This window comes from Gallinula chloropus (assembly GCF_964237585.1).
Source record: "Gallinula chloropus genome assembly, chromosome: 6".
In the NCBI taxonomy this organism is placed as follows: domain Eukaryota; kingdom Metazoa; phylum Chordata; class Aves; order Gruiformes; family Rallidae; genus Gallinula; species Gallinula chloropus.
In genome coordinates this window covers 3,080,601-3,106,773 of record NC_140091.1, presented here as the reverse complement: position 1 = coordinate 3,106,773, position 26,173 = coordinate 3,080,601, and the positions used below count along the sequence as shown (strand labels likewise).

Sequence of the window (26,173 nt, the reverse complement as noted above, 5' to 3'; positions counted from 1 at the left end):
TCTACGATTCTATGATGACACCTTTAAAATTGACTCAGCTGAATATCTGTTTTCACACAAAAGGGGTAGAGCTTTTATTCCCTCCTCTTCCTTGTGGGTCTTCAGAAAGTATTTGGGGAATGTGGTGCAGCTGGGGTTGTTCTCCAGCCCCCTCCATTCCCAGGACATCCTCTCATGTTGCCCCCCGTGCAGCATGCACTGGGAACTGGGCTGGGGAGGAGCATGTGCCAGGCGATGGGAAAAGGCAGGTTCGAAGCACGGGTAAAGGGATTGTGCTGAGCATGGACAAACCATGTTGGGCAGGTGTCTGAGGACAGTTAGCCTTCAGAAAAGGGTTGATGAAGTGTGAAGATTCACCAGAATTAATGATCAGCATCTCATATTTTGCAGGAGCTTGTGGAAGGGAAGGGTTAATTTTCAACCAATTATTGTTTTTTTTTACTGTTTTGTTTGTTTTGTTTTATTTCCTTGTTCTAATTGGAAGTTAAAATTAATAATTAAATGTCAAACATGACAAAGGACAGCTTTGCTGATTTCCATGTTTCTTTCTTTTTTTTTTTTTTAAATGAAAAATCCTTTTTCATTAAGATTTAAAGTACTGAATTCTTTAGCTGTAAGAAGATGATTGAAGTCCTGATCAAAGTACTTAAACACATACTTTACTTTTAGCTTAGGTAGTCCTATTGAAATCAAATGCAGCATGGATTTAAGTGATTGTGGTTTAAAGCCTGGGTAAGCACAAGGATGAATCCTTGGAGGAGGTGGCATTTTGTGAGCCATTTTAAGGAGGAAAAAAAATCAGGCCACTGTACACGTGGTTGTGTCAGGGCTGTTATTTCCATCAGAGATCTTCAGTTGTACTATGTCAAACTGTGTGAATGGTTATGTGCAAATGTTGGTGGTTTACAGAATCATAACTTTGTGGGCAGAAGTATTGTGTGAAAAAGGCTGTAATTAAAAAATCTTACTAAGAAAAGAAACAAATTAATGGAGTGACTTGTTTCCCTTCTTCCTCTTCCCCTGCCAACAGAACCTTCAGGGATTTTTGTGAAAAATATAATACCTGGTAGTGCTGCTGACCATAATGGCCAAATTCACGTTCATGACAAAATTGTTGCTGTAAGTAAAATAGTCTGTATACTATTCTAAAACTACTACTTTATAACAACCTCAGCGTTACAAGAACCAAGTAATAAAGAGTAATTAAACCTTCCCTGCTTTGCAGAGGAAACAATTTGAGGGTTCATATCTGTTTAGGTAGACTTGTAACAGAAATGGGTTTTGGCTTGCTGTGGTTAGAATATTATTTTATATTCAAACTAGTAGTAAATAGTAGTTAATGATAACAGAGACCAGCTTTGGGATTAAAATGTTTCAGAGGGGAGAATCTTGGCTTTTGGCCCGAAGTAAAGATGAGCAGCATTAGCTTCTATTTGAATCGAATGGCATTTGAGGGTGGTTAAGGTTTTGCAAGATGTGGCACACTGTTTATGGTCCTTAATGACTGTGTAGTGTAGTGTGGATACAATCAAAATGTTAACAGTCACAATTTACGTTTAAAAACCCAAAGCTTTATGTGAGGAGAAATTAAAACCCATTAAATAACAGTGAATTGAATAATAGCCAAATTTGCATGCACGGTACAAGCAGGAATGAATTACACAGCCTTTTTGTTTTAAGAGATAATATTTATAGAGATATGATTTTAAATTGCTTTTAAAATGTGTGCTACACCAGACCTTCCAAAGTCAACTTCTCCTTTGTGAGAACAAAAATTGATACAACCTTGTGCTTTTATCTGCAGTTTTGCAGGAGAAGCCCCCACTGATGCATGATCTAACAGTGGAGCGAACAGAGTATTTTCTGTGTAAATTAAAACATCTGAATTAATGTAAGAATTGGGCTGTTCAGAGTGGATTATATGAACACTGATGTGTGTAGGCTTGTGTGGGGCATGTTAGAAATCCATGAGGAAACGTAACAGTGATAATGAACTGAGCAGAGCTGTAGGTTGACTGCTCTTTCTGGGAAGCTTCATCTGCAGTACTCCTGAAGCTGTCTCTTGTAAGCGAAAAAGTTGTAGGAGGAAATCAGTGCATGCTGAGATTAGTAAATCCTGTTTTGTGGTTGCCCCACGAAGACAGAAGAAATTACTGTGAGTTTCCTTTTAAAATGCATTTTGAAAATCTGATCTAATTAGGGGAAGGCAACTGATTTAGTGAGATTGTTTTGCAAATACTGCTGTCTTAGGTGAATAACCATATAATTTCTGCACAAAATAACATGGGTGATGCTGACAGTGTATGGTACAGCCAAAGAATGTAGTGTGATTAATGGTATCTTTCTTGTTTTAGGTTGATGGAGTTAATATACAGGATTATACCAACCAAGAAGTGGTAGAGGCATTGCGTAACACAGGACAGACTGTACGCCTTACCTTACTTAGAAGGAAATCTTCCTCTGTTACTTCTTCAGAAAGACCTTCAGATAGAGGTAATCTTTTTTTAGCAACAGATTTTATTTTTCACTCAATTTACAGTTACCTGATTTAACAATTAGGACTAGATACTGCACTAGCCTAGATTTATGAGGTCACATTGTAGAAAATGAGATACTTGAAGAATGGCAAGAAATGGAAATTCAGGAAAAGTGAGTGCCAAACCTCTGTGTAGCCAAAAAAAACCCCAAACCCAAGTAGGTAGTGAGATGGTGTTACTACTTCATGTGTTTTGCAGCATCTTGTTAATTGTATTTTTGTTTTTCATCTGTTTTCACAGTGCAGCCAACTGTTCTAACCTTTGCCTCCCCTGGAGCTGTAGGGACTGAGACCAGTGTGGATGCTAACCAAGAACAGAAGGATAATCTTCAAAATGAAAAGCAGCAAAGCCTACATAAAAAAGGTAGATAGGTTATCTTGCAGTGTCTCTTCTGAGCTTTTGGAATTGTATTTAATCCATTTTCAATAATGATTGGATATCATCACTTACTCCATCTTCTGAAGTACAGCTCTACCTGTTGGTTCTATCAACTCTTTCACCCCCCTCTATCCACACAATGTCTGCAGGTTTGCTGAGAGTGCATTCTGTGTCATCACGGGGGTCACCGTTGAAGATACTGGATAATATTAGTCCCTGTAGCTATTGACCATCTCTCATAACTGGCTGTCAAGCCATTGACTAATGCTCTCTTTGATTCCAGAGGTCCATCAAGTTTTCAGCCTTCTTAGCAGTTCAGTTTCCAAATGAGGATGCTGACATAAATGATGTCAAAAAGCTTTGGTAAAGTTGAGGTGTGTTACAGTCTTCATCCATATAGCATCTTGGCAGTCAGGTTGGTCAGCTATTTAGCAAGTAACTGGAGAAGGCTCTAGGGGAGACCTATAGCAGTCTTTCAGTACTGAAAGGGTCTAAAACTGGAGAGGGACTTGGTTACAAGGGGTTTTAGAGTGATAGGACACCTTCCTCTGCTGCCAGGGCCCCGAATCAGTCTGCAAGGTGAACAGAATCAGGAGTTGGAGTTTGCATTTACTTTCGGATCCAGTGTTACCTCAGTCATATCTAGCTTCTTGCCCTCACAGGTCTTAGGCTCCTACATCCCCAGAATCTTTTCAAAATATTCTGTTGGCTTTCTATGCATCCTCTCTGCCCATTGGTTGCAGTTTGCTCTCTTCATCAGCACTCACCTCAGCTGCTCAACGGGGCCTCATAGAACATGTAACCTGAGCTTGCAGCGTCCTCCCCCAAGAGTTTTGACTGAGTAGGGCTTGCTGAAGGATCAGAGGTGGCTGCAGAAGCAGGGACAGGGGATCATTTCTTGCAGATCATTTTCCACACAAATGCCTCACTCCTGTTTGTTGGTCCTGCTTATAGTGACATTTCCAGGAGTGGTAGAGAAATAGGAAGCCTCACACAAGTTACATCCACCAGTGAGATTCCCTACTTGGCAACAAGCCTCTCCTTGCTGCCTGCTGGTTCCCAGACCCACCTCATTTATTTCATGGTAGTAGTATTGTTGCATACTGCTTCCTCTTGTGCTACTGTTGGAAACTAGAGTTCAGCCTCTAGGCATAAGGTTTCTGGCTTCCTGGTCTGCAGCTTACTGGCCAAACTGGAAATTGTTGCTGGTAGATGAGTCACTGGTCTGGCAAAGGCATAAAAGGTGTGAAGACCTGGAATTGGAAGCTGGACAGGAGTTCAGATCTGGCATGTGTTTTTAACAGCAGTGGCAATCAGGGCTGGGGGCAGATCCCAAAGGCAGGGATTGCTTTGGTTGTTAGCTGACTTCTGGAGGTTGGAGGTCTTTCCAGAAGGCAGGCTTCAATTCCCCTGCAGATTTCTGGGCTCTTCTACAGGAACTTCTGGGTGAATTTCTACAGCTTGTGTTAAAGTCAGCATAAATTATCCTTATGCCTTGTAGTTTCTAAGATATGTAGATGTAATAGAGGATTCTAAATTATGGCTGTCAATGAATAACAATTTTGCTATGATTGTGGAAGATCTGTCAGTATTAAAGACAACCTGGAAACGAGAGAAATGTAGCAGCTCCTATGTTCTGTTCTGTTTTACTTTTCTGTCCAAGCCTTGTAACCAGACATACTTTGTTGTGACTTTTGCATGTTCCCAGAAACAAGAAGCCAGTTGAGTAGCTGAGATGTGAGGTTATTGGAGCATTGTTTTAGCTGGGTGAGTGGAAGAGCATATATTGCTCTGCAGTTACAATGAAAGAATAACTCAAGGATTTAGCTGTAGGGGCAGAAGAGCCAGAAGGACTTAGACTTGCTTTGAGAGAGGCTAGAAAACAGCAGCACATGCTGCTCTGTGTCACTTTTACTGTGGAACTTCCTACACATGAAGCATTTTCTACTGAAGCGAACAGTATCTCTGTAGTCAGTCCCTGAGTACCTGGGATTGGGTTATCTTGTGTCACAGGCTGCAGGTGTCTGTCTGCCCTGGTGCAGAGAGAACTTTCTGAGGAATTTGTTACCTAATACCTAGTGCTGTGCAAATATGGCATATCAATGCCAGGATCAGTTTATGCTGGGAAATAAAATTGTTTTTACTTGGCTTGAAGTTAACAACCTCTGTTAGGCTCAAGGTGTGTTATCTAGATATGCCTTACTGATCCCTGCTCTGCTGATAATCAGCTTAGATCAGACTGTATTTTTGAGCCCTTTCCACAGCAGACTCAAAGTGCTTTGATGTGGATCTGCTGCCTTTCCATAAACACTCCAAAGCCCTTCGTTTCAAAAGGAGTTTGTAACTGAGTTGTATGTGTGAGTGACTCCACTTCTAGTATTGTGCACATCCCCTAATCCCCTTCCTTGGAGCTCAGTGGAGTATGGTGCAGATGCATCTGGGTCCAGCAAAGACTTCTTGCCTGGAACCTGCAGCTGCCAGTTGGGCCCACACTGATTCCTCTCAGGGGAAGTGTGGTGTATCTGCAGTGTTCCCCACTGCAGAAGATAGCAAGTATGCTACAAAATTTTTCTTCCTTTCTATGTATCCAAGCTACCCATACCCTGGGGATTCAGGATAGTGTGTTTGTATGCACTATGCACAGTATCCCTTGGGATACCAAGATGGGAACAGCGAGATACTGTTAGTTTGCATTTGGATACTGCCCTTCATACCATCTAACAGTGCTGGTCCTTCCTGGACTGGCCAAACAATGCAGTGGGCATGGCTTTGAAACTGGGTGATGCATCAGGAGCATCTAATGCAATGGTGAGCAGGTATCATTGCTTGATTAAAGCGAGCTTTTCCATGGTGAAAAACCACTTAAAGCTTTTGCAGATCCTTGTAGCTTAAGGTGACTGTAAAGTGTGTGTGTGTCTGTTAAAAAGTTGAAATACTTAGTTGCAAATTTTACTTGCACTGAAATACGATGTATAAGATTTCACCTTGGAATTGACTTTAATGGCCAAGTTTAAATTCCAAAGTTAGGTGCTTATTTTGGACATGGTGATGGGCACTTCATTATAATGGTGCTAACATAAATATTGCTAATTTAAGGCTCTGACTAAACTCTGGAAATGCTTTTAGAGGTTTAATGGAAAAGGTATGTTTTATAAAATATGTATTACTTCCCTTTAAGCCCAGTTGTGTGAAATTCTTATTAAATTGTGTTTCCTGGAGAGGTATTAAATAGTCATTCTGGCCAGGCAAACCGTGCTTAAGCTGTTCTGTTACAAAGGCAGCGTGGTTTGGGATGTGATGTGCACGAGGCCTGAAACTTTCTGCTAGCAGGCTAGAGGCAATTAACTTAACAGCTGCATCTGCAGGACTGCAGACTGGGCAGAACTGCTTTCTTTTGCCTTGCAGCAGTATTCAAAACCCAAAGATAATGATGATGCTAGTCAGGCACTTAAAAACCGATGGGGGGGAAAATATCCAGCAGCAGGCCAGATGAGGGTAGTGCCCTGATGAAGAGCACAGTGCACATCCTCCCACAGTAAGTTTGTGAAACTAGGAGGAGATTGAAGTAAGATCCCAGTTTTGTGGATGCCACCAATTTTGACCAGGAAAGAGAAGTTTTACAAGACACTTGTCATTTATTCTTGATGCTTGCTAATTAGAAATGAAAAATGTTGTGGAAGTGCAGGCAGAGGGACAGACTAAATATGTTGAAAGCTGTTGCTAATAAAAGCTGTCCCTGGGAAGCATTTTCAGTTCTGAGGCCTTGCATATTAGAGAAGACGTTGTATGTATGTATCTCAGGTCATGAGAAAGAAATCCAGCTGGATGAGAGACTAGAAAGAAGAAACTTCCTATTAGCTGCCATGTGGTGAAAGCTGTTTTGGGAAAAAGGTGTATTTTAAGTGAACAGGGTGATACCCCTGGAATTGAATATATTTAATCCAAATCCCTCCAGCCAACATTTCTGAGGAAGTTATAAGCAAAGACTTCAAAGAGGTTTGGGGAAAAAAAGAAAGTGGGAAACTTCAAATGAAGACATGCATCAGCACCTGCTCTGAACAACCCATAGATTTTGGTAATGTGTTTTGGAAGTGACAAAAAAATCTGTATTCAGCCAACCGAACACAGCTTACAGTTACTGAACTGAACTTTGAGCTTGACCCTAAAGATTCATTACTCCTGGTGAACCTTAAAATCTATGTTTGGCTTGCACGGGGGATTGCAGGTGTTTAGGCCCTGTGTGTTCATGCTGTAACTTTGTAACAGCAGAAAAAGAGACCAAGGAATTTCTGCCCCTATGTATTTCTGCAACTAGAAGTAGAAAAATGCATGGGTGTTGTGGTTTTGCTGGGAAGTAACAATATGTTCAGCCTGTGCTTGATAAAAAGGCTCATGAAGATGACTATTCCTTAGGTAACTTCTGGTAAACACTCACCTCTGAAGAATTACATGACATTGTGTCTTCCCCTTTCTTTTTTCAAGGAGATCATTTATTTCAGAGAGAGCTGTGGGCTGTGTTTACAAACCCAAAGTTTTTATGGTGACAGAAAATAGTTCTCTGAATTGCTGGAATCCTTGAATACCTCTATCTCCTTGAGCCAGTAGGTTAAAGATGCCCTGGACATTTCCAAGTGAAACCTCAGTTGTTAGGCTCTGAGGCATGTGGTTTCTCAGGTCAGAGAGAATTTGCCTATCCAGCATGACAGAAAGCGAGTGGAAGAGATGCAGCGATGGGCTGTGTTGTTATACAAGTTAACTTAAATCTTCCTTTTAATGAGAGGAAAACTTCAAAGTTAGAAAGTGATGTAATGAGGATTGTGTTGCACAGCTAATGTTTGATCTTTGCAGCCTACAAAGGTGTTGATAGAGGCAGCTTGACGTGCCATTTGTGTTGGCTTTTGCTAGTAGGTAGGCTCTGAGCCTCTCTTGGTGTCTTCAGATTTCCCCCAGGAGGTATTTTACTTGTGAGTTTGTGTGCAAAATGTGAGGTTGAGGTTTCCATTCTAAATTTTAGTGTGACACAACAGCAATACTAAGTGGTGTGTTCCTCCTATAGACACCTGACAAACTGTATGCAGTCCTTTAGGGGGAAAATGAGTTTTTTTGGTAATTCAGAGCTCAGTTGCTGCTTGCTGCTGTAGCTGCTAGATGGAATTTGCTTTAGAGCTTGATTCTTACCAGTTAAACATTGCTTCAGCTTGGAACTTTATATGTGCACTGAGCTTCTGGATGAGGTCAAATGCAGGGCAGCCAGTCATTTTATGCTGTCTAGCTCTGTCAAATTGTCTTACATGAATGTAATACTGCCTTGGTTGCATAAGAAAGCAAGCTGAAAAGATATAAATGTCAAGATAGCCAAGTTCCCACGGAAGACTGGTTTAGAACTGGAGCTTATATTAAAGCTCATGTTACTTACTGGCCTAATTAAACTAGACAAGGCTTTCTACCTGCCAAATGTATAAATAAAGTCTGTGACTGCATTGTGCTGACGCAGCCCCTCACTAACAGCAATATCTTGTCAGGTGTTTTACTTCTTAAAGGGGGTTCATTTTGGTGGGAGATGAAGCTTCCCTGGAGCAGCAAGCGGTTTTATAGCAACAAATTATGAAGTCGTGTGAGATTTGTTTTGCAGCCTCAAAGAATGATTTATTTACAGTCCTATACAGTACAGAATTCACATCTCATCAATGTAAGCATCACCTCTTCTGCTTCTCAGCTGAATAAATCACACTTTAGCAGTAGCTGACACTTTGCATTGTTTTCCTAAGACTTTCTTTGATTTGCACTGTTTGATAGGCTCAGCTTAATGCACTTTCCTTTTTGGAATTATCCTCCCTAATCTTCTATTTACACTGAACTTTTATGGAAGTATTTAGAAGTGAATGTACAGTGTGCTTGTAAATTTAATATTCACTTTCATATTTAGGAAGAGCCCCACTCCCTCCAGCACATGAGCTGAAATCCAAGTGGGAAAACCTGCTGGGACCTGAATATGAAGTTATGGTACGTCATCTTTCGATAAACTACGTTCATGTATGTTGTTCCTTTAAATTACAGACCTGTGAGTTTAGCATTGCAAGCTGTTTATAGAACAGTTTAGTGTTTGGAACAGATCAGTGACATCAAATTTTGTTTCCCCTAACATCAAGGTTGAAATACAGGAGTGTTATAATGAGTTGTTGCATGGTTGGGAGTATTTTTTCCTCCTTCTGCTTACATAGATGCTATTGTTACACAGATACAAGACAGGAACAGTGATTTAAGAAAATCAGCTGTCCTTTTAAATCTGCATCATAGAAGTCACTTAAAATATGTGGCATTTTTATGATTTCATTTATGATTGATTTGTTTTATTGTGCACTGGGATAAAAAGGCTCAGGATAGAGCTCCTGTGTTTCATAAAGAACCTTACAATTTTATTAGAAGGATGAAAGAATGATTTTCAAACATGCTGGGAAAATAAGAAGTAATTCATGGTAGTGTAACTTCGTGGTGCCAGCGTCTATTAGATATTTCTTCACTTCATATTAAATAATTGCCAAGCAAAAGATTGTTTTGATGAATCATCATAAGGAGTTGACTGAAATTGTAATTCACTGCAGCTTTTCAGGGCTGTGTTAGCCAATGAGTACAGATAAAAGACTCCAGCCGGTGTTCTTTCCAATGACTTAAAAAACTCTCACCACCACCCAGAAAATGCCCTGTTTGTCTTTGCAGTGCTTGTCCAGTTGATTTAGAGACACTTATTTTTACTACTTGGAGTAGCCATCGTTCCAGTCACTCCCTGGAAGATTTAAAGTAGCTTTAAGAATTGCCTTGAGAAACTCACTTCTCTTCTTTCCATTAGCACTCCTTTAAGATCTGAAGTTCGTGTAAGATTATGTGTATGATGCAATAAATCTGTTTGGCTCCCCACTTTAGTTGCTTGGTATTCCCATCCTTACATTTCAAGAGTCTGATATTACTTCCCTTAGCACCATCACACTTCCCACAGAGGATGAAAACCTGCTTAGTTCATGAAATCGCCCGTTTCTAATTCTTCTTTAGCTGCTGCCAGTAAAATGTCAGGAGTAGAAATGTTAATGATTGGTCCTTTTAAATAATAGAAGGAAACTGTTGTGGGGATCCCACTTTGAAAGTTGTTTTTTGGTCCTTCCAGACCTCATTGTCTGTACCTACCTCTAGTCTTGCTTGGCTGCGTTCAGTAACAATGCTTGTTTGATTTCAGCTTGATAGTGTAGTCCCTGTTTCATGCTGTCTTCACTCCTACACTCAGCTCCCAGAAAGTCACCCTTAAGGTGCCTGTGGGTTTGAGTAGTCCATCAGAAGGCCAGTGGCATCCTGGGGTGTATTAGAAAGGGTGTGTTAGTAGGTCAAGAGAGGTCTCCTCCCCCTCTACTCGGCCGTGGTGAGACCACACCTGGAATATTGTGTCCAGTTCTCAGCCCCTCAATTCAAGGGCAGGGAATGACTTGAAAGAGTCCAGTGCAGGGCCATCAGGATGATGCAGTGGAACACCATCAGGTGTGAACACCATCAGTAGAACACCATCAGGTAGGACAGGCTGATGGAGCTGGGTTTCTTTAGCCTGGAGGAGACTGAGGGGTGACCTCATCAATGTCTATAAATATGTAAAGGGCGAGTGTCAGGAGGATGGAGCCAGGCTCTGCTCAGTGATGTGCAGTGATAGGACAAGGGGCAGTGGGCACAAGCTGGAGCAGAGGAAGTTCCATGTGAATATAATAAAATTTTTTTCACTGTGAGGGTGATGGAGCACTGGGACAGGCTGCCCAGAGAGGCTGTGGAGTCTCCTCTAGAGATATTCAAACCTGCCTGGACACATTCCTGTGTGACCTAATCTAGGTGATCCTGCTCTGGCAGGGTGGGTTGGACTAGATGACCTTTTGATGTCCCTTCCAACCCCTATCACTCAGTGATTCTGTGAAATAGCTGTTTGGAGAGAGGGTTTGGTGTCACTGATGGCTTCTGTGTCGCTGATCCCTTGTGGTACCGGTGGAAGAAGCTGAGATGCTGCTGAAGCAGAAAGAGACCCTGGAAGTCTGTGCAAGGCTGTGTTACTCCCTGGGATTTGTTGCCAGGTACCTAAGTGTGAGCTGTCAAGCTGAGGAGTCAGAGATTCATTTAGTTACAACTGAACAGACATGAAATGGATTCTGTCTGTCGGGGAAAACACCTGAGGTACTGGAAAACGAGATGCTGGAAGCCCTATTTAAATTTAAAGCAAAAGAAAAACCCAAGGCTTAGTATTGTTTCCTAGGCACTTTGTTAAACTAGAAACTTCCAAAGGAGCCTGTAGGTACCTGATTTTTTTTACAAGTCTATTTCTAAATGAAACTAGTGTAGCAATCCTCCCAAACATATTCAACTTCAGTGTCCTTAACTCCAACCCCAGGCCATGGAACACCACACATCAGCTTCTTGCATTTAAAAATGAAGTAAACCTAAGATTACAGATTGAATTATGTTAGGGGAGAAAAGAAAACTAGTGGTGAACGTAGTTAGTTTATTAACATAAAATATTGAAGATATTTCTTGCCATTAGTTCTTGAATAAGCCAGTTTGTGTTCAGATTTGGTCATAAACCTCTTGTATTTCAAGCCATGTTAGAAATATGCTGCAGAAGGTGGTGGTTTAGCCTAGATGTTAGCTGGCTGTACTATGGCCTGAGGTAATAACTTAAGCTATCATTCTTTTTGGAGTCTGATTGGCAAGTCAGTTGGGGTATTTGTGTCAGACATAATGGCATTTTGTGCTTATACCAGATTACTGAACTTGACTAAAATTGGCACTCAGGCTTCAGGAATAGGATAATATTGGAGTCTGCTAATAGTGCCTAATCACCACATTCCTAGTTGTAAATGTTCCGTGATTCTTCTAACATTTGTTTAAAATTATTTTACATCAATGTGACTCTGGTTTAGTACAGTTTATTTTGCTCATCGGGGGGTTTCTTGCCAGGATTCATCATTCCAGTAAAGTCTTTGTTGTCCTGCTATTGAAAAATGTTCTGATGTATAATTTTTTTAGGTTGTGAATGTGGATATGCCCATTACAGATGATTCAGAGCTCCAGAAGTACTCAAAGGTACGGCTTACCTGATGGTTTCCTTTGTGGTGTATGTTGGCAGACTAATCCCAGGAGGGTGTGACACAATTCCAGACTTATGAGTTTCAGAAATTTAGTGGCTTTGTGGCTCTATCTTACTTTTCAAAAAAAAAAAGGCAAAAACTAACAACTTTTTAAAATGAACCTTTTAAAGCCCTCAACCAACCAAACAGAAAATACCACAAAAAAAATCAAACCATACAAATAAACCTCAAATTTTGGGTTACTTATTTTCATTGAAGTTCAGTTCTTGAAAACCACTGCAGAATGGAGCAGAGGTTGAAACTCCTGCACAGCAGCTTGCCATAGTCATCCTGGCTTGGGGAGAGGGAGATCCGTTTAATCAAAATGGTCAGAGCTGAAATTAATTTCAGTCTTCTGAGAGTTTTGGGAGGTTTTCAAGAAAGGTGTGTTAATATTGTGCAGGAGAAGTCTGTGGAGATGATGTGTACTTGTGGGGATGCCTCAGTGAAGAAAGGCGTTTAAACTGATAATCAGACATGGGTGTGAGGAGCCATGGAGGATCAAGGGATTGCTCCTTTTACTTGAATTTCAAGAATCAGTTTGGAACCAGAAGGACAGTGAGTGTTTCAACTTAAGTAATAAAAAGCCAAAAAATGGCCAAGTACCATTGATCATCCCTTTTCTCTGAGTTACTGTGATCCTGCTGGCCTGTACAAACAGAGTTACCAGTTTTATGCTAGTCTTCCTAATATTAGCAGACCTAAGACACTGATGGTTGGGGAAACCCTAGAGAAACATTCCAAATTAAGGAGGCCCACTGGGAAAAGGCTAATGGAAGATCAGTGATTTCACCTTGCAGAAACAAGGATGCCAGTGTTATGAGCTGTTTGCAGAGGACACTTCATGGATACTTTTCCCATCTCCAAGCAGTGTAGCTTCTAAAGGAGTTAGCTGATCTTGTGATGAGATTTTGATGATTGTGGAATTTATTTCACTGTTGTTGAAAGTTTTGCTGTCTAGCCTATCCCTTTAGGTGAGACAGACTTTAGCTGGGACTTTTCTTGGCATTTTTTCCAACGTGGTAAGCATATTTAAAAATCTAGTTCAAATCCCCTCAAAGGGCAGATGAGTTGTTTTCATCTGTACAATTAATTTGTATAAAGAAATTGTGGACACTTGTGCTGTAATGCAGATTATGTCAGTATGAAGACTTAATCATCTCACTGTGTGCTTAGTTTTATTTGGTGACCTACTGAATCCTAAGTGTGTTTATGTTGTGGTAGATAAAGATCTATATGTTCTCAGCAATACTTATCTTTTGGCAGCTATTACCCATCCACACTTTGAGATTGGGAGTTGAGCTTGACACGTTTGATGGACATCATTATATATCATCAATTGCTTCAGATGGTCCAGCTGCAACACTTGGTCTTCTGCAACTGGAGGATGAACTTCTGGAGGTAACAAAAGGAAACAATCCCCTCAGAACTGATGCATTTGCTGTTTGCTTTGCCTTCATAAAGATGCTTGTGTTAAATTCTAGTTTGGCTGCTGAGTGTTCAGTAGGAGTACTCAGGAGCTGGCTGTGGAAGCAGAGTAGAGCTTTGGAAGTCACATTAGTTTTCTTCACTGTTTCATTCCTACATTGTGGACAAAATGTCAAGTTCTTGTGACCTCTTAGTGACTTCATAGAGTTTTTTGCTGAAATGCTTCAGCATGAGTATCAAGAGCTGTCAGGGCAGAGATGGTATTTGTGTTGAATGCATTTATTTCTCTTGTCCTTAAGCTCAGTCTTTTGGGCAATTTGGCATTAGCTTTTGTGGTGGATAATCTTAATATTTGTCACTCCTAAAAAATTTACAAGAGGCTCAGAAACAGTGGTTCCTGTTATGTATTGTAACTGGCTTGTTGAGCATGGAAGGACACTTGTGTGTCTGAGCCAGTACATCAATTTGTTTAAATATGTATAAAGAGATATTGGGGCAGCTTTGGAGTTACCAGAGTCAGAGCTATTACTCAGGAAAAATATTTGTTTGATAGTATTGAAATAATACCTGTTTTGAGTGTGTATCTACCTGTATCTCAGCCTGCAAGTGAGAAGATACCAATTCCTTATTGAATTGGAGGTTGGACCTGAGGATCTCTCAAGGTTCCTTCCAACCCCTACAATCCTCTGAATGCCTGCTTTTTATGGAATATTTTGAATTTCAACCTCTCTTCAGTGGATGCAAAGAACATTTAATTGACACCAATGGAACAGAATTAGACTTTCTGAAACATTAATTTATTGGGTGTGCAGCTTTCTTGCATTTACTTGTTAGTTCACCCTTTAACATCAAAAATTCATAGTGATATCACTAAGACCTAGAACTTTTTCTTCAGTTACTGCTTAATGGGGGAAATCTTGATTCCTAAAGGAAGGGATTAATGGAATGCTGGAAGTGATGTTTGAATTCCTTGGCCACTAAACAAAAAAAAAATTGTATACAAAAAGCAATAATGCAGAGCCATAGAGTAACTTGGGAAACTTTAATTGTATGTTTTTAACAGTTTTAGTTATTACTATGTACTTACAATTAAGTTCACAGATATGTCCAGACCTACTGAGTATAAATTTTTTTTCTACTCTATAGCTGGAAAAAAACCCCAAAACCCAACAAAATAAAAATGTGCTCTAGGGCTAAAGCTATATATGCCAAGTTTAGCCCAGAGTATGTTTTTGCAGCCAAGTTATAAATCCCCTTAACTAGGGGTTTGCAATGGAAAAAGTGACAGCCCCACTCCCCAAACAAGCAGCTCTACCTGGACCTGATACATTTGGGATTAAAAAGTGATCAGCAAGGAATTTTTTTAGTATATAGTGAGGTTGAATGTTGATTATTTTTAATGATGTGTTTGAATTATGATAGGGAGCATGGTATTTTCTCCCTGCTCTCGATTTTAGCTAATTTCATTGTGTTCTTTTTTTAGGAGTAAATTGATTCCTTGTGTCCTTCTAGTTTTGTTAAAAAAACTTCACTCCTATTTGATGGCACAACTAACCAGAGTGGTGTGGGGAATGAATGGGGTGCTGGGCACCTTGTGTTGTTTAGAGGCTGATTCCTGGCAGCTGCAGAAGGAAAAATGGGAGTCCCCAAATCTGCTTGGGAGCACATGGTGGCTCTTCTCCATCAATCACAGTACACTGAGAAGAGCTGGTAACTTTCCACCAGGCTGCTGCTCTCAATGCATTAAAATCCCCTTACGCGTAGATCCTTCTGCTTAAATAATTAACTAATGGGTTAGCCTGATAGCTCAGCAGTTGCTGTAATTCTTACAGAAAAAACCAAGAGCAGTTCATCTTACCATGTTGGAGGCCAGTTACACCTCTCTGGATTTTTCTCCTTGGCTGGGGTGTAGTGTGAGAGGAGCTCTGGGTTTCCCAGCACTATTAGCTGTACACACACTGTAAAAAGCACAAAGGAAAAAGTGGGGGGAAAATTAACAGGGGATCAGGAAGAAAATGGTTGTGAAAGTGAGATTGCTGTGTTGTCTTGCACAAGGTTGAGTCCCTCTAAAGAACAAGGAGATCTTGGAAACGTAAGAATGGGCTTTACCTCTAGTACGCATGTACAGAGGTGTGTGTGTGTGTGTGTGTGTATTTTATATGCTGGCTGATTTCAAGGGTCACATGTGGCTTCCTCTACATTAGCATTGCAGTTTGGGTATGGAGTGAGGTGTTGAAGAGGGTCTTTAATCCTACTTAACTGTGCTCGGATTTGTGTTGTAGAATGGGCTTGGATGATGTGTGCTAGATATTGAGTACAGCCTGGAGGAGGCCACAGAGATAATGTGAGGGTTGGAGCATCTCTTCTGTGAAGGCAGGCTGAGAGAGTTGGGCTGGTTCAGCCTGGAGAAGGCTGCAGGGAGACCTTAGAGTCCCCTCTAGTGCTCCAAGGGGCTCCTGGAAAGTTAGAGAGGGACTGGTGACAATGGCAGGGAGGGACAGAACAAGGGAGAATGGCCTTCAGCTGCAGGAGGGGAGATTTAGATTAAGCATTTGGGAGAAAACCTTCCCAGAAAGGGTGGGGGGCCCTGGCACAGGATGCCCAGAGAAGCTGTGGCTGCCTCTGGATCCCTGGCAGGGTTCAAGGCCAGGTTGGATGGAGTTTGGGGCACTCTGGGTTAGTGGAGGGTGTCCCTGCCCATGGCAGGGGGTGGCACTGGGGGGCCTCTGAGGTCCTTTTCAACCCAAAGCAGTTTGAGGTTCTGTGATTCCTAAACCAGTGGTGACACTCCAGTGACTTTGGACATTTGTTTGCAACTATGACACCTACTGACATTCTGCTTTCCTCATATGTCAGGAAACCACTATGGTGCAAGTAGGTGTACCCTTATGATATTGCAGGATATAAAACAGATAAGAGGATGAATCACTGTACTTATTTTTCTGAGGAAGTACAACTGCAGTATCCCATTATTAAAACAGCCTTATTATCTATCTATCCATCTATCTTCTTTCTTTTTTTTCTTAAGTCTGTGGTTTAAAACATCCATTAGCAATGGCCTTACAGTCTTCTGTTGTCACTCAGGATCTAAAGCTCATGGGATGGTAAGCTTTGACCCTTGTCAGGGTTTTCTGATTAATTGCTTACTGTAATTGCTTTCGTTCTTACTATATAAACATTCTTGCATGTTTGCTGGGGGATCTATTTTAGTTTCAACCACTTTGTTCCATTTTAAACAACTGACCAAGTTCTGCTAGTTATGATTACGAGTTACTCAAGTTCAAAAACTGTGTTTTCTTAAATATCTTTCAAAATTAAATTTTTATCTTTTTCAATTCAAACACATAAGCCTAATGCTAAAAAAAGAAGAATCCCCAATAAAGGAATGGGTGAGAATGAAATAAAAATTCTACAAAAGATTTAGGCTGGGGAAAGTAGTGAGTGAGTAAAAAAAACTAGAGGAAGCTGAAGAGAGCAGAGACATGATGTGGCAGTCAGCAGTCACAAGATCTTGAGGGACATGGTTTAGTGGGAGCTAGTAGTAATAGGTGAGTGGTTGGACTAGATGATCTTTTAGGTCTTTTCCAACCTTGATGATTCTGTGATTCTGTGATCTTGCAGGTGAAGCTTGTCTTACAGTAAGGCATGTGTAGTTCAGAAGTATATGTTAATAAAAGTACACAGGCTCAGCCAGAATCCCAAAGTAAAATTAGAGCTTCAGAGACATGTATGCAAAAAAAAGTAATACAAGAATCTGGCTGATATCCTTTTAATGCTTTTAGTGTGGATGTGTGTTTCCCCTCCTGTGTAGGTAAATGGGGTTCAGCTCCACGGAAAGTCCCGCCGCGAGGCAATCACCTTTCTGAAGGAGGTGCCGCCCCCTTTTACACTGGTTTGCTGTCGGCGACTTTTTGGTGATGGCAATGAGTCTCTTGTGGATGAACCCACCGGGGGAGTTTGCCCTCCAGAACAAAAGGTAGGTGACTTATGTCATTCTGTTGAGTGCAAGACAATAACCTCTGCAAAAAGTGCATGTACTTCTGAGAAAGTGGCTTTGCTTTCTGAAGGTGATGTTTCTGTTTTCCTTTTGCTGTTTGATCCAGACCACTTCTCAGTCTTAAATCACATTTCCTAAAATGTGTAGTTCTTTGAGTCAGTCTGGTATTAAATTGTCCTATAAAGCTGCCTTGGCCGTTCACTTTGGGCTCATAAGGGACAGCTGGTGTTTCAGTGCAACACAGTTCCTGTTTGCAACGCTGGTACTTTTACTACAGTTTATACAGGTTGGTCATGAGAAACTTGGTTGTACTATAAATACAAGGTAGGTAAATCACTGAGCTAGCACACCGACTACGTACATCCCATTCATTATTCTTACACTTAATAAGCATGTGAGAGCTCTGAGTTATAGTAAATCATATCCTTGCCACCATTAGCTGATTGCTTCCATGTTCTGAGTGGGTTTTTATAGAACTGGAAAAAAAATGAAACTTAATGTTTCTTCCTGTTACAGAAGTTTTAAAGTCTCAGACTAAAGCTTGGCACTTGTAATGGTTGTTCCTATTTATACAAAGTATTTACACCTTGACATCTCATCCTTTCTGATATTTTCTGATCTAATTTCCCCTAAGGTGGAGAGTTAAACGAGAAATATGGATCTTTCATGGAGGAATAAGGTGTTCAGTATTGCACCTTGCTGTAAAAGGCCCTTTCTGTCACAGTAGAACTTGTTCCACTGTGTTTTTTTGATGTTGCATTTTACTGAACATTTTCCATGTGCATCCTGCCAGCTTACACACCTTTGCCATAAGGTGGTACTGAGTGAAGAGAGGTTGCCTCCTCCTTAGTTCAGTCTCACAATATTCCTGCTTTCTTCTGTAAAAGCATCAAGAAAGAGCTTGTGGAAGAAAAACTTTTTCCTTTTGCCTCATGGTAGTGCTCTGTTTAACAGGACTATTTGTCTGAAGAAATAAAGTTAAATTGGTGGGATGTTAATGGTACAAGATTCAAACATGATACATTGGTATTTTGTGAAGTTTCTGTTGATAAAATAGTGGTAACAGTAAAACATGTGTTTTAAGTTAGACAACAAATTATGCTTTTTGGGAGATGTATGTATGAAGCTGTCCTTACCCAACAAAATAGGATCACTATATCTCTTTCTTTCATACATAGCCCAAAAATCATGAAAGAAACTGCTTTTTCAAATTAGATGCTATTTATATAATTACAGTATAAGAATCTTTTGTTTGCATATTGAACACCACAAGTATGAGATGTGTCTGGTCTTTCTATCAGCTGTCAGTGGTTAAATCTTTTGCCATAAAGATATTTGTTTTTCCTTTATGCATCTAACGGGACAGCTGAAGTTCATCAACATGTAACAGGTTAGTAGTATCATAACAACTAATACATGGGTATTTGTATGCCAGGTTGGGCCCTGATGCTCAAAACATCTAGGCATAGTCCCAGGGGAGTACCCAAGGCAGCAAACTGAAGAAAATTAGATGCAGAATATTCAGTGAAGTTGTAATTCCATAAAAGGGCATATTGCAGGGCTTGTATTAGCCATTAATAATAAAAGTATTGAAGGAATAGTGTTTGTAAAGAACTGAAAGAATAGTATGTGAATCAGAGCTTTTATTTTTCAGGTGAAACCCGAAGAAGACATTAATGTTGAGGAGGAAGAAGGGGAATTAGCATTATGGTCTCCTGATGTGAAGATTATTGAACTGGAGAAAGACAAAAATGGTTTAGGATTCAGCATTTTAGACTATCAGGTATACTTTTCTGTATTACTAAATACTAACAATCCCTTTGATCCTTTGTCTTGTGTGGTACATTAAAATACTTTGTGGTGCTGATTACTGGGTAATCGACTTGGCATTTGGGTCTAGAAACTGTGTAGGGAAAAGTAATTTATTTTGAGGCCAACCCTAGGAAGTATCACATAGAGCTAGCTCTAAACCAGTCTGATTATTGGATGGGGTAAAGTGCAAAATCTTTAATCAAACTCCACCTCTTAACTCTGGATTTAATGGCTAAATGTTGGGAGGATGTTGGCTTTTGTTTTATTTTGTTTTACCTTGCAATGACTTTTCAAGTACCAGAGTGGCAAGCAAACATTCTTAAGTATTGCAACATAATTTTCTTTGTACCAAATTTAATGAGTTTTTTGCTTTTTTGCCCTTCACTGCCCCAAATCACCTTTCATTTATAAATAACCCATGCTGGTCTGCAATCTGCAGACCCGCTCAAGTCGTGGAAGATTTGCTTAGGCTCTGAATCAAGCCATGAAAAGTAGACTTTGCAGAGGTAACTTTACTGGGATGGCCCTTCACAGTTAAAAGGGAACATCAGGGCTGACAGCTGAAGCAGTGTTTCAGATTCCAAGTTTCTGTAAACACAAATTTGCTTTAATGCATTTATTTAATTTATTAGTATAGCAGTAGTGATTGAAGAACCTAATTAACATTTCTTTTTTGCATTTACACTTATCTGCTTAAACTATTAAACCATGCCAGAGATACTGGTACAATTTGGGGGAGAAGTTGACTTTCACCAGTCCTTCATAGCTTAAAACTTGATTTGCCCAAGAAGAAGCATTTTGGGGTAGATTATATACTTAATTGTTAAACACCTTAAAAATTGACAGACAAGTCTTAAATTGTGGGAAAATTGTACTAAAATGAATGAATCCTTTCAAAAATATTTGCTTTGATTGAATATATTGAAATTCTCAAAATCTGTAAGCAGAATGAAACGTTCTCCATGCTTCTAGTCAATATGATGTATTTTTAAATCTCTAACCATCATGTTTTTAAGGAAATAAAATAGCTGGATCACTCCTCATAATAATATACACATCCCATCTGAGCACTGCCTAAACATTGTAGTCTAATAAAATGTGTTCAACTGTTGTGTGTAAATGTCAAGTGACATCAAATTCAATTTTTTGATACAATAAGGAGTGAATTGGGAATGAATTAGAATAAAAAAATACTCAGAGTATTATGCAAACCCATTAATTCTATATTTTACCAGCATGATTTAAGATTACTGAAAATAGATCCCGTTAGTCATTTTCGCTGACACATGTTGTGTTGCGGTGCCAGCTTCACTGTAGAGTTGCTAGGAGTCTTTACAGAGCAGTAATACACAGATTTGCTTTTAAGTTCTCATATAATCAGAATTAATGAAGGCTTTAATAACAGGCTTTTTATTTACTTATTCGCAGATGCAAATACATGAGCAATGTTGTGGTACTTTCAGCTAAATTTAAATACATTCTAATCAATTCTAAATGAGTAGTAAACCACTTAATCTCAGATCTTTATAATTTCAAGATCTTTATGTATAAAGTATGCTCTTTTGTTTGGGATTTGCCTCTTAGATCTTGCACACTTTTCATCATCTGCAGATTAATTTTTATAGAGAGATATCTGTGACTGGGTGTGTGTTTATGTAAATATGTCCATCATGTTCTTGAGTGCAGGGCAAAGAAAATAAATACTTGTCCGTGCTAGATTGGAGGAGGGAGGGGTGGAAAAGTGTGTGGTTCCTGGGAGACTGTTCAAAATTCTTAAAGCAGATTTGCAGAGAAGCACAAAATTGCAGTGAAGTCTTTAATTGTGTTTTAAAGGACCTACAGACCTCACTCTTTCCTACTTTTCCTTTTGCAGTTTTACCCATCTTTAAAAAAACTGAAAGGCTGGTTTGCTGGTGGGTTTAGGCACATCTTTTGCAGGAAAGATTCAAGCTGTATTACAGCAAGTGGCACTCCTTGCACTATGTTTTCACTGTTGATTTTGCTCTTTTTGACTAAACATGATTTTGGTGGGTTTTTTGGTTTGTTTTTTAAATGAAGGTGGGTTTTCACATGGCCTAGCTTCATGGATCAGCATATCAGTGAGGCACCAACCTTTCTAGGCTCCCGTTAGTGTTGATGGAGGGACAGGAAAACACATTTTAAAAGGTGCTTCTGAGCAGAAGGCCTGTTTGTGGTGCTTCCAATTACACAGTAATGACTGACTGTTACCACAGAAACCTTGGTGTTGTGTGCCCATCTTGGAGGTGAGGTGACTGTATTCTGGGTTTTGAAGATCAAGTTATTTCTGGCACTGTTGGTTGTGGCCCTTCAGAAAGATCAGTAGGATTAGTGAAGTCATGTTATGGTAAAAAAGTGATGTGCTGTTACTTGGGGATTCTGGTAGATGAGAAACTTAACATGAGCCAGCAGTGGCTCTTGCAGCTCGCAAGGCCAATGGTATCCTGGGCTCTGTCAGAAGAGGGGTGGCCAACAGGGGCAGGGAGGGGATTGTCTCTCTCTACTCTGCCCTTGGGAGGCCCCAGCTGGAGTCCTGTGTCCAGAGCTGGGGCCCCAGTACAAGAAAGATGTGGGACTGTTGGAGAGGGTTCAGAGGAGCCACAGAGATGATCAGAGGGCTGGAGCAGCTCCCCTATGGAGAGAGGCTGAGGGAGCTGGGCTTGTTCAGCCTGGAGAAGAGAAGGCTGTGGGGGGACCTCATTGCAGCTTTCTAGTACCTGAAGGGAGCAGAGAACAGGCAGGACAAGGGGGAAGGGATTAAAACAAAAGGAAGGAAGGTTTAGGTTAGGTATTAGGGGAAGTTTTTTACAGAGAGAGTGGTGAAATGCTGGAACAGGCAGCTCAGAGAGACGGTGGATGTCCTGTCCTTGGTAGTGCTCAAGGCCAGGTTGGATGGGGCCCTGGGCAACCTTGTGTAGATCCAGGCTGGAGGTTGGTGGCCCTGCCTGTGACAGGGGAGTTGGAACTCTGTGATCCTTGGGGTCCCTTCCAACCCATGCCATTCTATGATTCTATGATACTCTGCCTTACCTCCCCTTGGGTCAATGTACGATAACATCTTTGAAAGGCTCCTGCAGTACCAGCCCGGTTCAGTCTCCTCTTGTGAGAGGATGGTGACTGTTATCTTCAGAACTTAAGAACCCCTGAAATCCTGCTCATACAGACGTGTTCATTTATGACAGTGAGCGATGCCAGATGTGCTGCAGAAGGGGAAGAATGCTAAGCAATTAGAAACCAGGCTGCTTACGGCGCTGCGGAAGGCTCTTCCTACTGCTCACTATTTGTGTTTGGTGTTGGTTTTGAAGCATGAGGCTTCTTACCTTTCCATCTTACTTTTCATTATAGACTTTGACATGGTGCTGAATACTCCCCCATGGTATATAATTTATAGTATTTATCATTTGTTTTCTCAAAATTGACATGCAGTTGGTGTAGGGGATGTTGTGCCTCAGTTGTCTGAAATGCTGTGCTTCCCCAGTCATGCTCTGAAAAACAGTGTTAATCAAAACTCCTTGTGAGGTAGAATAGGAATCTGAGTATGGAGAAAACTGAATGCTGAGATCAAGAAATTATTACTCTGGTATATTAATTTTTAATGGGCTGTCTTTCTAATAATGTTTCATCTATCAAGTAAATGATAAGTATATCCCAAGTGACTTGCAGGATATTCCCAGAAATGTACAAGCATAATTCCAATGCCTATATATTTTAATGAACTAATTACAAATTAATTATACCAATTATGCGTAATCAATAGTATTTCTACTTTGTCCTGTGTTTTCTTTTCTCTGTCTTTAGAGATTTAAATGCTTAAAACAGAGCTACTGCCTTTTTTTTTTTTAAATAAGGTCCTCTTGGAACAGCTGTACCCATGTTCCTAAAAGTTTGGGATTCCACCAGAGAAATAAGAGTGCACTTACTGTCCTTGCTGGAACAGGGCTGTGTTTATACAGGATGCTGCTCAGCTTCCCATGATCACTGTGTGTGTGTGTGTGTATATATATATATATAAAAAATCCTCTTTCTTCTTTGCTGAACGTCCTAATTTGTAATTATGTGGTAGGAAATCTAAAATCTTTGAGGCTGCTCTGCTAGCAAGGTCAGTGCTCAGCGAGAGGGGAGGTGGATGGGGGAGGCTGATCCTGTGTAGTCTTGAAATGATCAGGTTTCGCCGGGCGCTTTTTGATGGCTTATTTAAATAAGGAACAGCGAAGAGGTCTTAAAATGAAATCTCTGGTGTATTTTCCTATTGTCACCGCTGTGTTGGGATCTTGTCAAAGCTCTTAGGCTAGGTATTGCTGTTTCTTGATAATGCTCAGATGAAAAGCCTGCAGAAGGAGAGGCGGCGGCAGCAGCCGTGCCGCCGGCGCTGCATGCGGTGTGCTTTCTTCAGCTGATAACGCTTCCTGCTCAGCAGAGACCTGAGGAGCTGTGTTGCGCTGCTGGTGATTCTCTCTCTCAAACAGGGACCCTGCTGCCCTTTTGGCCGTTAAATAGGTGTGCTGTTTGGTCCTCTGACCAGCTTCTCCAAGGAGTAATATCTTTGACCTCCCTTAGCTTCCTTGTCATTTCACTTGGAGAAGTTGCTCTCTTTTTTCACCTCTTTGCTAACTTTTATGTAGTGTTTCTGGCACAGTTAGCGGTGAACAAGGGACCCCGTACACTGTTTGTAGAGTGCTCTGGGGTAATCTGTGATGCAAGGGGCTGTGGTATGTGTATGTATTAATCTTTGTCAATAGATGTGAAAGTATCCAGCTTAGGAATAAGTTTGTCTAGGCTAAAGCTAACCCTCATAGCCAGCAAGCTAAGAGCTGTTTATACCGAGACCAATCCTTTTTCTTAGAATGATATGAAAAAGGAAGAGAGCACAGTATGTCATCAGGTTAAAACAGAGGAGAAATACTGCATAAAAACAAGTGATCCCAGAGTGTTAGAGCAAGGCTGGAGGGTTGGGGGGTTGTAATCGTACAAAATGAAAATTTCTAGAGAAAAAGAAGAGATCACAATAGCATGAAAGGGACTTAGGTCCTCAAACAGTGTTTACCAAAGACCTGATGCGTGCAGGCCAACAGATTCTGTCAGTAATGTTTTACAGAAATATTGGAAAAACCACAGGTAGCTGAATTGCAGATTTCTTGAGGCAGTATTGACCAGAAGGTAACTTGGATGGTCTGATGAGCTTTTATCAAATTAAACAAAAAGCTGAATGGACTTTATGTGGAGCTTAATTTACTGTGGAGCTTTGAAGGCAGAGTATTTTTAAGCAACTGTTTTAAAGTGCATGAAACTGGAGAGGGCTAGGGTTGGAAGAGAGAGGGTTGATGTTTTACATAGCTCTTGGGGACACTGGTGAGATGCTGTTTTGGTCTGTTTGTACCTGAAAGGTAAGTCCCCAGTGCCCTGCTGCGTTTGCTGCCTTACGGACCTGCGGGGCTGTAGAAGCTCATGGACTCACCTGCTCCAAGTGGTCTTTGCCATCATAGGTGTAAATATCTACCCATCCATGGATGCAGGAACAAGCATTTCAGCACTGTTAACGAGCTTCACATTACCTAAACCAGCATCAGTGTGCCTGCCATCCTCAGCCCAGGTCAGCACCTATGGGGCTCCTACTGTAGCCTAGCAGTAGGGACTCCATGGCTGCCTTATTCCTGGGCTTATCCTTATTATCCTTGGCAGGTTTTTCATACTGGTGAACTGAACTCCTTTTTGCTGCACATTCAGCAGGTTATGTTTTGTCCTTCTCCCAGGGAGCATGGGAAACAATTGTTTTCCTTTCTCTAACGAAATCACTGCGTAGTCATTCACGGCAGGAAGTGAAGCAATTTAAGCATCTCCAAATATCTTTCCTCTTTTCTCTATGCCCCAAAGAAACAGGCTCCAGATGTAGAGTTACAAAAAAGCAAAACCGACTTCTTACTCGTATAAGGAGGTATTCAACAAGATCAGACTCCTTTTTTTTGGCTTTCTTGGACTGTTCAGCAGTGAGATGCGGGCTGGAATGCTTTGACGTGTTGCTAGTTAAACGTTTGCCCTCTTGTGATAATTTGAGCTTTGTCTGTCTTGTGATAAGTTTGTTATGAACAAAGGAGCATGTTCACGTCCTTGTTAAGCACATTTTCACCTGATCATGTGATGGAAACCTGTGGCTTACTGGCAAAAGCTGCACAGCTGTATTAAAAAGCAGTTTTACAATGGCTATCAGCTTGGTACTGGGAAAACCGATAAAGGCAGCTTTTCTCCCATCTCTACAACCCATCCACATTCATTAACATCAAAGTTCTGTAAGCCTCAGTACCAACTGTGTTGGTACTCATCTCACGGAGGATTTGCTTCTCTCCCCCTATGGGAAAGTTCTGCATCCTTTAAATCATATTAAGCTGCTTCATTTGTAAAATAATTCTTAATAGTGTGTCATGAATTGAATTCAATGTAGCTTTTTGAAAAATTCTCTTGGAGTTCAGCTTAAATACTACTTTTCAAGACTGAAGAGCTAGTGAATGCAACTGAGCACATTCCTGGTAAAGTTTCTAGGGTGTTTGTGATTAGAGGTTTCCAAAACCTCAGTGCAGCAGTACTAAAAGCATTGGGCAACCAGAAATCACTTTAATAAGAAATCAAAGAGACTGTGTGTCTCAGCGTGAGGTACAGACAGATGCACAGGAATAGCTTGCTGAGGTAGCGGAGCTGGAGAACTTGGATGTGGGAAGTCACATTAGGGCTTGGGTATGCCCCAGTGCTGAGCTAGAGGTCATCAGTCTGAGTCTTTAAGTGAGAAGTCAGGAAGGAACCTTGTACAGAGTGAGGTGGTGTATCCTAGGGACAGCTCTCCTGTCTTCTATGAGCTGTGACAG

The 26,173-nt window shown here is 40.8% G+C and overlaps 1 protein-coding gene across 1 annotated transcript in view; it reads left to right on the top strand.

The window, feature by feature from the left end:
- PATJ (PATJ crumbs cell polarity complex component) overlaps positions 1-26,173 on the top strand; it is a gene marked incomplete at its 5' end in the record, with an annotated part of 148,039 nt that overhangs the window by 12,692 nt on the left and 109,174 nt on the right. The window contains 8 exons of the mRNA XM_084265931.1: positions 1,031-1,119; positions 2,355-2,493; positions 2,778-2,900; positions 8,842-8,918; positions 11,964-12,020; positions 13,331-13,465; positions 17,304-17,468; positions 19,144-19,272. Coding sequence (XP_084122057.1) covers positions 1,031-1,119; positions 2,355-2,493; positions 2,778-2,900; positions 8,842-8,918; positions 11,964-12,020; positions 13,331-13,465; positions 17,304-17,468; positions 19,144-19,272 — 914 coding nt within the window. The remainder of the gene's footprint in view (positions 1-1,030; positions 1,120-2,354; positions 2,494-2,777; positions 2,901-8,841; positions 8,919-11,963; positions 12,021-13,330; positions 13,466-17,303; positions 17,469-19,143; positions 19,273-26,173) is intronic.